The 13,779-nt window shown below is 36.3% G+C and overlaps 1 protein-coding gene across 4 annotated transcripts in view; it reads right to left on the bottom strand.

Annotated features, from left to right (window-relative positions):
- The window catches only part of cep192 (centrosomal protein 192), a 33,190-nt gene extending 20,240 nt beyond the window's left edge, over positions 1-12,950 (bottom strand). For all 4 annotated transcript variants that reach the window (XM_084088574.1, XM_084088576.1, XM_084088575.1 and 1 more), the window contains exons 1-16: positions 12,750-12,950; positions 11,737-11,951; positions 8,352-8,462; positions 7,654-7,802; positions 7,412-7,473; positions 5,514-5,658; positions 5,310-5,422; positions 5,157-5,237; positions 4,797-4,946; positions 4,538-4,691; positions 4,242-4,450; positions 2,754-2,873; positions 2,283-2,682; positions 1,986-2,138; positions 670-734; positions 326-544 (exon numbers count right to left, since the gene is read on the bottom strand). In XM_084088574.1, coding sequence (XP_083944700.1) covers positions 326-544; positions 670-734; positions 1,986-2,138; positions 2,283-2,682; positions 2,754-2,873; positions 4,242-4,450; positions 4,538-4,691; positions 4,797-4,946; positions 5,157-5,237; positions 5,310-5,422; positions 5,514-5,658; positions 7,412-7,473; positions 7,654-7,802; positions 8,352-8,462; positions 11,737-11,906 — 2,301 coding nt within the window. In that variant the 5' untranslated portion in view covers positions 11,907-11,951; positions 12,750-12,950. The remainder of the gene's footprint in view (positions 1-325; positions 545-669; positions 735-1,985; positions 2,139-2,282; positions 2,683-2,753; positions 2,874-4,241; positions 4,451-4,537; positions 4,692-4,796; positions 4,947-5,156; positions 5,238-5,309; positions 5,423-5,513; positions 5,659-7,411; positions 7,474-7,653; positions 7,803-8,351; positions 8,463-11,736; positions 11,952-12,749) is intronic.
- Positions 12,951-13,779: the final 829 nt, after the last annotated feature.

Genomic DNA, 13,779 nt, shown 5'->3' with positions numbered 1-13,779 from the left:
GGCATCCCAAGCAAACTATTGATGCAATGATTGTTAGAAAAACATCTAGCCAAATTCTAAATGCACAATTGACTTACACTGCATTAAAGATATACATTAACAAATCCATGCATACCATGGGAAGCCAGCCCAAGATTTTTGCATTGCTGTCTCCATTCAGTGTAATCTACAGAAAGGGTTATTCAATCGTGATCGAGTTGCTAGCACACTTTGCATGGCCTGAGACATTTGCATGGCATACAGTGGATTCATACATTGCAGTTAGGATGTTGTCTTAGAAGACACCTGCCCAAGCAGGTTTTTGGGACAGATATAGAGTTCTTACCCTTTTAATATTGTCCTCGTCACTGCTACCAAGACACCCCAGAGCTTCAGAGCGCCTCTGAAAAAACTCCCCCAGTGAAATGCGCAGATAACTTTGGTTCCCAGCCTCGAGTTCAGAGGAGACCTGGGAGGCCCTCATGAGGATGTTGTTACTTGTTGGGGTTTTCCAAGAGGTGTCTCCCAGAACTTCACTCATATTTACAGCTTGAATCTGCTCTTCCTACCAGAACACAAAAGAAAAACTAATTTGTTGGTTCCTCAATCACATATATGGTGCCTTTGTGTAAAATGGACTTTAGGTTTTTTGAGTTCAGCCAAACTGGAACTAAAGAGAACCATTCATACCTGCATAAACCGGTGCTCCTTTTCAAACTCCTCCTGATCCTCAACTATCTTGTCCATAGCCTGGCCTAAGGGAGGACAACATATGCCGTAAAAATAAATAATTTAAAGGATTAACTCAAAAATGTGTCAATTTACTAATTTTTATGTTGTTCCAAACACGTTTGACTAATCTTTCACAAGTGGAACATTACAGGAGAAATTCAATAACCACCAGGTGGTTAAAATGACTTGCCAGCCCATTACAATAATAAAAAAAGCATCATATAGATCATTCGGCTTGTGAAATGAATCAACAAGATCTGACACAAAAGAACAGTTCATTCACAAACAGGGCATTGCTATTTCTCTCATTAAAATGCAAAGGAAATCAGCGAATAACTTGTCACTTTCCTCATACAAAGCTATAATATGGCTTTGAAAGACTTTTACATTTTACAAAAAAAAAAGATTACCCAAAGCAAATTGCATTGCATTCAAGGAATCCATATCATTAGTTCAAAGCATTCCCTGGGAATCAAACTCATAACTTTGGCATTGCTTGTGCCATGCTCTGCTGCTTCAGCTATACAAAAGATTTGAGTCTGCATTCATTTTCATTAAATTGACTTTATACCTTTTTTGTGTTCTCCACAGAAAAAAGTAAATCTGAGGTTGAGCCAATTGAGGAATAGTAAACCCCAAAATTACATTTTCATTAAATGTGAAGTATGTTAACATAAATTTTCTTGGGTTTATCTTCCCCCAAAGTGTAAACATTAAGCCACCCAGACACCATTAAAACATTAGGTGAATTTGTGATGGTGAAAATGCGAATGTGTGAAAACAGTGACGTCATGCGCATGCAAATTACATGTTCAGTCTATAGGCATGTGAGTACTTGACAACCAAAACAAGCAGGGCAGATTACAGGACTGTGTTTGTGCTGCTCAAGATACAAAGTTTATTAACACTTCTCTAGCAAAGTGTAGATTTACTGCACCACTACGAACAGCAGAGACAAAAAGTGCGCCCGTAGGATGGGTTTATTATAACAGAGATGCTTGCAATTTGCTCTAGACAAAGTGTTAGCCTACTCAATTGTTCCCTCATTAGGAATCATTTTAGCTTTGTTGCTATGTGTCATATGTTGTATCTTATTGAAAGTAACCTACTTTTACCCACTGAGACATTCCTTTACATGCATCTGTAAGAGCTGTGTTTGTGATTTGGGGGAGGCGCAATGCATGAAAGGGTAATTTGCAAGGTTGTTTGAAAAATATTTTTGCAATTACATATGTCACCTTTAAGGATGAGAAAAATCACTGCATTTCACTTACTTCCAGCAAGAAAATCTTCAGACTGGAACTGCACAGCAACTTCCTCAGGCATATTGGCCTCCATTTCCTTCTCAAAGGAAGAGTAATAGGCCAAATCAGTGACCCACTTTCCCTCTTCATTCTGATAGACCACGCTATGAGTGGCATTTTCGCCTGAGGAGATATTGAACATTTAATTTCTAGATCATGAATATAGTTTCTTAAAGTATTCAAAAAAATACATATTTATGTAATACTACAAATTTCAGAGAAATTACTGACATCATTACATTAGAAATGGAAGAAAAAGTAAGTTACCTTGCTGTAACTCAAGCTCCACATTATCTGGTTGACGATTCCAAATATCATTATGTTCCTCATGATTCTCATTAAAGCTCTGGGAAAGGTACCTAGCATCCAGAGACTCTTCAGGTTGATTATCTTTACTGCTGGTGCTCTGCTCCTTGTTGAGACCTGGAGAATCTCCACAAGGGCCATCACGTAGGCCCATGGCACCGAGATCCACAGTGTTGGCCAGGTAGACCCTTTGCTCTGTTTTATTATGCGATTCCTGAAGAAGCTGAGAGAGGTGGAAACTGCTCTGGGTGGCCTGAAGGAAGGGATTGACTGAAGCAGAAATGTCCTGAGGGTTGTGACCAACACCTGCCCTCAAGTAAATGGAGTCCAGATTAACTTCTGCTGGGTTATCCATTGCATCCTGTTAATGAAAAAAGTGTTAAGGGTATCAACAATTTTTACTACAGCAAAAGGAAACAGAAAAAGACTTACAAGAGCCTCCTGTCGGTCCAGGCTCATGCTCCAATTGACTGGGCATCGACTGACAGGTCCAGATGCCACTGCAGCATGACCAGCCTCCCCTGTGCCAACTGGACCAACACGATCACCCATCTGAAAATATCCAAAATAAACTAAAATACAATCTGTAATTGTGCAATGATTTGTATAATTATGGTAAAATATGCATAAAATAAATAAACCAACCAATAAAAAAACAACTTTTTTTCCTACATTTAAAATGAATCTTTGATCATTTAACAATAGTTTTATTTGATTATTGCTTATTTAATGTGACGACACCTGCTGATACCTGGCTGCTTTAAAAAGCTTTAAATCACTCCTGTGAGTGTTTGTGTAAGCGCTCTGCGAAAAGAGTTTACAATGTGTTTTTGCAGCGTTGAGCTTTGTAGCCAATCACTGACAAATCTGTTGAGCGCGTGAACTCAATGGCCAACCAGATGCATTTAAGTTAGTCAAAATCCACACAACACTGCTCAAAACGTCAGTGTGCTTGTTCAGCGCGGGTTCTGCATGCTCGCTAATTCTTTCATTATAACCAACAAAGTAGAAACACAATGTCAATATGAGACTCTTTGCACAGCGAAGACAGCTTCATTGATTATTATGGGAGTTTTCACAAGAATGCAGCTTTATGTACATTGCGTTGAACTGAAGCAATTGGCAGCTTCAGTGATTATAAAGGCAGTGATCTTTGATCGCTTTCTGCATATAATACATATTTTTCATGCTGCTAACTACACATTGCAAAGTCTCTAGATTGACAACCACATTTAAATGCGCGACTGAATCCAACTGATAGTGATAACCATAGACAAAATAAAACAATCTGATCAGGTATGTCAAACAAATTCTTGGGAGTGTAAATGCAAAATAATAGACCTGCCACTTTTTCTATGTCGTGTTTACTTTCAAATCAGTCAATCAGTGACTTTTTACATATGAATTAACATTTTTAAATATAAAATAGTTCCAAGCACTTTGTTTTATGATTTGTCATCATCTGACAGTGATTGTTTTTATTTAATGAATAAATAGGTTAAATTAAAATTACAAACTGCTGCTTTGCATTTATTTTGGATATATTTTCAGTATTGGGCTTGCAGTTCATATGGGTAGGGCTTAGTACTCTATGTGTGGACGGCTGTATTAGTTTGCCACCACAGAAGACCATTTTTGACCCAGGAAAACCCTGGCAATAGAAAAAACAAAGAAACGAAAAAAAAGAAGAAAAAAAACACATTCTGTATTTTCTTTTAAGCTTTTTAAGGGACGTATATATGTATGTTTTCAGAGCAGAAAGCTATGTTTTGTTAGCTTAGTGTAACTCTTAAAATGGGAAGCTTAGAAAGACGAAGTTCCAAAGTAACTTCCTCAAAACTAAATGGCATTTTCCTGTTGTTTAAAAACATACAATTTTACATTGATGATCATTAATTGCTTACATGCCACTAACTTTACCTGGTCATGCATAATCATGCCTGATCTGCTTAGCAAAGTCTGAAGCTGATCATCATCTCGGGTCTCTCCACTTCCGCCCACGATGCCCAGGCCACGCAGCACATCATAGGTGCTCTGAACTGTGGTGGGAGGCAAAGGAACGGCAGATACGCCTCCATCATTTCCCTCCTCATCACTCCCACTACTCCCATCTCCTCCTCCTCCATCACCTGACGCCACAGAGAAACACAGTGAGGAAATTCCTGTGATTTTATTTAATAAACATAGCTTTTTATATTTAATAAAGAGCACTTTACCAGTAATGGGCGAGTTGATGACCTGTCCCTCTGCAGAGCAGCGGTACTCAATGCCTGTCCTGGTCTCAGTGTTCCTCCCTGCAGTCTGTAACTCATCATCAGAGCTCCCTCCTTCCAACCCTGGTCGAAAATGAGGCCGATGGCTCTCCCCAACCTGATCATACAGAAATATTGCATTACATAATTATTTTCGTGGTGTTTGGATCTGGTCAAAATAAAAGCCATTGATAATGTGAGTAGAAAGGAGTCTAAGACAAACCGGTTGTCTGGAGGTACTTGGTAGCAGGAATCTTGCTCTGCTCCGGTTCTGTAAAGCCTCTAGCTCGTCCTCTGTATCCTCTTCATCACTTGCAGGACAAGAATCCATACCTGTGGCTGCCAGACGTACATCAGGCATGTGAAAATCCCTCTGTGGATTGACACCGCAAGAGCAAACGTTAGCCGAACAGTTTCAGAAGCCAGAGAAATTTAATACATATTGCTAAAAGATTAATAAGACTAAAAATTATGTGGAATATTATTAATATGGATATCAAACATTGGCAACAATACCAGAAGCATGCATCATTAAAGTAAATGAGGTCAATTTTGATTTAATTTTATGACGATTAGCCCATACTTGGTCATAGTCATCATGGAAATTGTGTCTGTTCCTTTCTGGTTTGGTAGAGGTGGGCTGAGATGAACTGGAAGGTAACTCCTACAACAGGAACAGAGTGTTATTAAAAAAAAAAAAGTTAAGCTTTTGTAAACAACCAGCAAAAGAACTCACAACAGAGATTTCTTGTCCTTCCACACGGCCTCTCTGCATTGCAGGTGGCATCAACTTGTTGAAGTACAGCTCCAATTCATCATCATGGAGTTGGTTCACATCAATATCATCATCTAGAGGACAAAAAACAACAATACATTTTTGCCTTGCTTATCTTGGTCCTTTAGAGCTCTTTCGAAGATATAACTTGAATTCTTAACCAACCAGAGATATCACTGTCCATGCTGTCTAGAGACATCAGTTTCTCATTAGCCAGGAAGCTGGCGACGCTGCCACAGCACCTTTCACTTCCTGTCCCTTCACTGGCAGAGCCCTCCTCTTCCTCCATCATCACTGGGAGCAATGTGGTCTAAGAAGAACAGAAGAAAGCTTAGCCCTACAAAGCCTACTGTATCATATTTGATATCAACATGATCAAAACTTTGCTGAAAAACCTGTTGTGTGAAATCTACTACATGCCTTTTGTCATCTGATTGATAGTTTATCATTTTAGCATAACTGCCTTTTAGTATAATGCTAAAAACTTTCCCCGCCAGGTTGTGGTACATGAGTTTACCTTATAAAAATCAGTAAAGATTTCACAGCAGACAGACAAGTATCAATTTCTATATTGTTAATATGTATATTTTAAGATAAATACTCACTGAACTGAAGCAATTATGTATCAAATATGATACATCAGGAAACGTTTATTTGTACATATCTCAATCATCATTATATTGCATTGCATTATATGTTTTCGGCACACAATAAAAAAATAAAAACTATAGCTTTGATCATAAAACTAAGCATTTAAATATGTCATTCTATATTTCTAATATGTCTTAGTAACAACTCAGTTATATTTATACAGTGTTTTTCCTGCATTGAAAATATTTTCAAGGCCACCAAAATTTATCTTTGATCATTTAATGTGAAAACACCCGGGCGTTTTGCAGTAATTGTTCCTGTGGGTGTTTGTGTGAGCACTCTGAAGAGCATCAAATGTTTCTATTTACAACAAATTTTTTGCAGCGTTGAGCTTTGTAGCCAATCACAGACATGAGCGCATGAACGCAATGGCCAATCATATTCATATTCCACACCACACGATTAAATCTGATTAACAGTGATAACCACAGCAAACGGAACAAAATCTGATACGGTCAAATGATCTGTGCATTAAGTCTTGGAGTGTACATGCAATAATAATAAATCTGCCACTTTTTCTATGTAATGTGTTAATTTTTTCAGTTTATTACTAACTTTTCAAATCAGTCACTCAGTGACTGATTTACAAATAAATTTAAAGATTTTTAAATATAAAATAGTTCTAAGCACTTTGTTTTATGATCACTTTTGTATTCGCGATACCACATACTCTGTGTATAGGACGCGGCAGTACTGACCACACATTTTGTTAATGACAAATGTAATTTAGTTAATGTCACAAGATATTTGTTAATGACGCTCAGGATCTGTTGCGCACCAAATCCTGCTGGGTTGAACAAAAATGCTGTCCTGTCAGTGATCTCTCACAATGTCATGTAATAAGTAAAATCTGACTCTTCGACTCTGCAGCTCGTTCTGTATGAAGCAGAGCAGACGCTTTCGGTTTATAATTGTAACGTCATTGTCCAACTAAAATAAATGTTTTTTTATTTCAATAAAAAAACAAAATAATAGTGGGGCAGTGCCGTGGTGGCCAAGTAATGCAATTGGTGTGCGGATGAACACCGTGAAACACAGAGTATCGCAGCGAGCCTAATTGCAAACTGTTTCTTCAGTATTGTAAGACAAGTATTGACAAAAAAAGTAATTTTTTTTTTGTCAGTAGTGGTTTCGCAGTTCACATGGGTAGGGTACTTTGTGCATGGATGACTTTTGCAATTTGATGCAGTTGCTGATATTTATATTTCAGTTTGAATTTTTTTTTTTTTTCTACTCGAATATGAGCTCCATCTTCTATACCATATTATATGAGCCATAAAGGCCTGATGTACGAAATACATCACTCAAAAACACATATGCAATTTTTCTTCTTAGATTTTGACTAAAATGTTCAATAATCTGTTCTTTTTTTATTATAATTATTTCATATAAAAAATATATAAAAAAGTTACCTGAGCTGCCATCGTTTGTTTGTCTCCAAAATGAGAGAATGACAGTGGACCAGTTGAAAGGTCTAATCAAAGAAAAAAATATATTTCAAAATACTTTTCTCAGCTTGAACAAGTTACCCAAACTCCACTATTTTACATATAATTTGTCAATCATGCATCATCAATTAGGCATCATTAGGCCTGCAATTAAATTTAAGACAAGTCTTTAACTAAAACTAAAAAGAAAACAGCAGATTACGTACCTGTATTCCGAAGAGGAACAGAACCTGACAGATGAGGTGGAGCCACCCTTCCTGATGAGGTTTTGGAAGCAGATTCGGTTTCATCCAAATTAACATTCACCAACAGATCAGAGAACCGATTCACAGGAATAAAGTCATCTACATTGTCTCTAAAAAAAAAAAGAGAGAGAGAAACTAATTTATTCAATGTTTCATAACTGGCTGATGGCAGATAGAATATTGATATACAGTTCTACATAATACAACTTAAGACAAATAAAAATTGTAAAATGAAAGCATTTTAACCAACATTAAAAAAAATTATAATAAAAAAATTATAATAATTATATATATTTATAATAATAATAATATATATATATATATATATATATATATAAATAAATAAATAAATAAATAAATAAATAAATAAATAAATAAATAAATAAATAAATAAATAAATAAATAAATAAATAAATAAATAAATAAATAAATAAATATATATATATATATATATATATATATATATATATATATATAATATTATATTATATATACAATTTATTATAAAATATAAGGTTGTTTGTAGACAAAGGCAAACTAGCAGTGCTGTCAATTCTGAAATAGACAGCAATAATCTTAAAACTGGCAAATATTGGCAGACTTTTTGGACTAGAGGAAAGTTCAGTCTATCACAATTCTAACAACTGCTGATCACTTACAAATCTTCTTTGAGGCTGAGAACAAATTTTTCCCTGCCTCCATCCGACCCCTGGGAGTGCATGAGGGAAAATTGTCCATCCTCTAAATATGATGCTTGGACATCAGTAACTCTGAAAGGGACAAATTAACTCAGTTAACCTTGTTTGTGTTTAATGGCAGTATAATCATTTAAGTTAGCAGCAATATATGTACAGCATGTGACCATAACACTAAATAGTATTTTGACCCTCCACCCATGGTTGGAAAACTGCATGAAGACCTTTAGGTTTCTGTCACAACAGGTTTACAAACATGTCTCAATACATGTAGAATAAGAAATGCTGTAATCTTCTGTCCACAAATGTATTTTGGAAATGATAAAGCGAAACTGGCGCACATTGCATTCCTAAATGCATGTTAAACTCACAGTGCATGCAGAGATTAATTGTTTGCTCGTTTATTTAAATTTTAAAGCCATGTTAGCATCAAGGCTATTTACATGGCAAACAAGGTCAATATCACAATCCATAAAATAAAATATTATATAAAACATTTCAACTTTACATAACAGAAAATACATCCGGGTGATACATTCTGAAATATTCCATGTAAACATAATCCTGCATAAAAGCGTTATGTTACAGATGTCAAATTAATTGTGGTGCTTGCTTCTAAGTAAGTGATAAAAAGCAGTTGCAAATATTTCACAAAATACTCACTTGCACTGTTAAGTTTCTCCTCAACATTGTGCAATTTCAGGGAAGAACATGGATGATGGGATACATTTGACATTAAAAAACAATCCAAAACAGTATTTAAAGGGGACCTATTATGCAAAATTCACTTTTACATGGTGTTTGAACAAATGTGTGTCGGCAGTGTGTGTACACAACCACCCTATAATGGTAAAAATTCACCCACTCTTTTTTTAAACTCCTCGACTGTCGACAGACTCCGCCCTATTAGCATAAACCCCGTCCTGAGTGAGCTGAACAGGAATGAATAACTTTAGTAGCTTTAATAAGAATAGATTTTTTTTTTCTTGAATTCTGCTGTTAAATGCTCTGGTGAGGAGATAAACACGGCGGACTGGTGTTTATCTCCTCACCAGAGCATTTAACAGCAGAATTCAAGAAGAAAAAAATCTATTCTTATTAAAGCTACTAAAGTTATTCAATCAAGAGCAGTGAGTGATTTTCTGTTTTTCTTTTGTTGTTTGATTCATATTAACAGCATATACAGTAACCACTGCTATATATTACGTTGCTTTCACTTTAAAACACAGATCTAATACACACATGCAGTTCATTTACTTGATGTTTACGTTCCCAGACATAAAGGACTGCGTTTATGTGAACTGTGTGTTTTTGACATAACCTTGTGTATTTGACAGTTTAAGCGCAATAATACGTCAGAGAACTTAAGTTTAATACTCATGGAAGCGCCGTCTGATATCCAGCTTTCTGTGCGCTAGGCACCATATAGAAGTTAAGATTGATATGACTTTAAAACACATGCAGATAATAAACTTTCATTATGATGAATAACTGCAATGTCAAGTGAGTGTGACAGTAGCTACGTTTACATGGACACCTTTTGGCTCAATCCGAATGAAATCAATACGATTGATGAATCCGAACACGGTGTTTACATGAACGATAAATAAAGTAATCGGGTTGATGTGCGCGTTTATATGTTCTTACAAACATGTGTCCAAGTGTTGTGCAGTGATTGCTAAATCAGCTGGTTTGTAAAAACGTTTGTTAAAAGTTGTACAAAACAAGAGGTTGTGTATTGTATATTCCTTGATGACTTGTAGGATAGTTGATGAATGATGTTGAATTTGTGGTTCATGTTAGCAGACGATAAAGCCAGGCCACATTGCATGAATCAAATAAATAATATTTATTTTGTTTTCAATGAACAATTTGCTTTGATATTCTGTACGTCTTTTTACATGCCTCTTAAATGTTTGTGAATCAAGGTTTTATATCACTGCTTAATAAATACATTAAGTGACTTTTATCTGTTTCTGTACTGACTGCATCCACAAAGACTCTTTTAAGTACACATAAACTGGGATGGGCAAAGATGCAAAGATACATCAATCTATTTTGAAGGGATTTATAGCTCTTAAACTCCTGCACGCACTCAATCCAAAAACAAGGTAATTAACGATGTCCAGATTTGTGAGCGGAGGTAGTGAGTCTGGATCCGTAATCCAGTCTTGGGCTGCTAGATCATATGGATCAACGTTGTTAATCGCGGACAGTTTGTCCTAACGTTTTTTGGCAGTGGCATTTAGTTTCTCCCGATAGGGTCCCTTCTCTTTTTCTTTCAACTTCTCCATTTCTTCCGTTCTTCTTCAATTTTACCTTGTTCTAGCCAAACACACCCATTAAATGTCATAGCAACGGTCGGCGAAAAGGTAAACAGAGATCGTGCCTGTAAACATGGCGCCCACGTCCCATAATGCAACACTGCGTGATGTACCTTCACATTCCCTATAAAAGAATAGCGGAGTTCACTCCACAATTATAACGACACAGAAACAATATTGTTGATGAACGATAAAAACGTTGCCAATCAGAATCCATCCTGCCTAAAAATAGCAAAACTTCAGGATGCAATTAGAATAAACACAACAGAACAATATTGAGCATTGATGTGGACACTAATATTTATCTTTCTTGACGTGAACGGGCCTTTAGAGAATTTAGTGTGCGTTAAGGGCACTGCGCTTTGGCATTTATCAGACTTGGGACAGTCTTGCACATTTACCGTACCGTATCTGAAATACACAGAACAAGAAACTAGGCCTATATACTTAATCACCATGAAATCAAAAATTGACATTGGAGTATTTCTCAAACAATTTATTCATGATGCACATCATAATAAAAAAATTCATGTGTAACCTTTAATCAAAATAACTTCTCTGATGATGCGTTTACTGGCACGAGGGCGGGACAACCCGTCACTCACATGAGGTCACAGCAATGGCAAACAACGACCATCCAATCAATTCCCGATGGACAAAGTCAAGCCCTGTTTTGTTTTTTTCAGGGTCACAGTTTCAGATATAAGTTGATGTGTCACGAATCACGACAGAGAAGAAAAAAAACAATCGCAACTTCCATTTCATGCCGACTTTAAATCGTAGCCTCTTACGATTTGATAAGCGCACAAAGCCATATCGCAATTTTGATTTTAGCTTGTTTAAAACTAAACAGATGGCCAGTCTGGTGATTTTACAATACCAATGCAGGTAATCACTCAAAAAAAAAAAAAAAAAAAAATGAACACTGTTTACCAAACAGGAGACTAAGGAAGTCAACATTCTCACCAAGTTAGGACAGATACACGGTCACAATATTTGTGAGATTAAATGCAGAAGTTTCCCACCTGTTGTCTACTGGAGGTCTAATTTTAGCCACGGTAGAGGCTGCCATGGGCATCCCGAGTGTGGAGCCCAGTGTCACGTTGCCGAGAGTGGAGCGGCCACTACTGCCCAGCGAGGCGTTAGAAAGGAAGCTGGGAAATGGCTCATCCTCAATGTTTTGGAAGTTCTCCATGTCGGTGTGGCTCACTGGCACAGGGCTTCAGCACATGAGGAGTGACTGCAAAACAAGAAGTGCATATTTCAGGCATGCAGAGTGAACTCGTGAGTTCCCATAGGGAACCAGTGCTAAATGACATTATTGTCATACTGTGCCTGTTTGTTTACTGGACATGTAGACTGCCAACTAAAGACAAGCCTGGAGGATGTTATGTCTCTTACACAGTGTCACACATAATAGGGTGTTTTGTGACTCATATTGTTACACAGATAGAGCTGACATCTGTTGATATGGCAGCTAGCTTATGTTGCATTTAGCTCTTTATCGTTACTGGAAAATGACAAAGCACAGATTCAACTAAATAAATATAAATTAATAATTTAGCAACATCGTAAACTTGACTGTCTCTTTCCATATAACGTTAACGTTACTCCATAATTGGCTTCATTCATGTGACGTTTGTAACGTTAGTCATCAGACTACCTTTATCAGTTCAATAACCAACAACTTTAACTGCACATCAAACGCTGTTGTAAGTTATTAAAGGCAGAATAACAGTATTTGCGGGTGGACTGACTAAAAACTACATAAGGATAAAGGGCTGTTTAACTCAAATAAACACCGTGCAGTTGAGAATAACTGTAAAGGCCATGATACAAACACTTCAACCGTATAACTTAAACAGTTAAACAAAGGCAAAAAAAGTGACACTTAAAATGTCATTTAAACAGAAACGTCGTTTTTTTCGGGCTCAAGCTTACTTTCTTCGACCAGTCGTCGGCGGAAAACTATACCGTGACAACAACACTGGAAAAGATTTGCAACAGCTGAGAAGAATATGTTTCGATGAGAACTTACCATGAGGAGAAAAGCGGCACTTGTGCCTTATAAAGGAAGTTAATTCGACTACTTTATACAAATACAGCACCAATAATCCGCATAACAAGAAGAAACGTTGCCTTTATAGCGACCTCTCCGCTTTATGAGAAGAGTTTGTCGAAGTATAAAGATGAAGTGAAGCCATTACGAGAGAATCCCGCCTCTAGTTTCTCTTTGCATGGGCGGGGCTTCGACATAACCGCGATTTTCATTGGAGAATCCTGCCTGACTGAGTTCAGAGTGGCGTAATCATCTGTCAATCAACTTGTTGGTGTTTTGAATGAAGAAGCTGTTTGTTTCAAACATTTTTAATACATAAATGTGTTGTAAATAGTGCTGTTAAATGTATACTTTACGTTTAGTAATGATAGTACAGCAGATAATTTCTGAATGCACGAGGACTTCAATTGTTGTTTAGATCTTACAATCAAACAATTAAAAGCCTGATTTTTTTAAAAGAAAATTAATAAGTATTTATTAATTTAAAATGACGTTTCTTATAAACTAGCACGAACGAGATCGTGAAATGAATCTCTAGAGCAGATCCACAGAACAGCTGAGACAGCAACTGTGTGGGACCCTAACATGACAGTTGCTTACTAAACACGGTCATTGTGATTCACCAAACGGCATATTTAAATAGCCTGATATTTAGACTGGAAAACATAAGGCCATAAATAAAATTCCCGAATACAGGACAATATATCTGCACATCATACACCATATAACAAAATTAGAGTTGTAGAAAATATTTATTTTGATCAATTAAAATATAAAACATTTTAATGTCAGTAATTACATGATCCATATTATTAGACTTTGACACTAAATTGTTTTAGTATTTTAAGCCCTAATCATTTTTTTTTCTGTTTATCTATTAAAAAAATGGTATTTAATACATGCCCTTTTAATTTAAATAGATACATAAATGTGATTTTAAGAAAATAAAGGAACAAATGACCTCCAAACAAATAATTTTTTTAATTAAATGTAATCCTGAATTCTATTA

The sequence above is a fragment of the Abramis brama genome (assembly GCF_963993115.1).
Source record: "Abramis brama genome assembly, chromosome: 17".
In the NCBI taxonomy this organism is placed as follows: Eukaryota; Metazoa; Chordata; class Actinopteri; order Cypriniformes; family Leuciscidae; genus Abramis; species Abramis brama.
The sequence above is the reverse complement of the archived record's forward strand: the minus strand, read 5'-3'. Positions and strand labels throughout refer to the sequence as shown.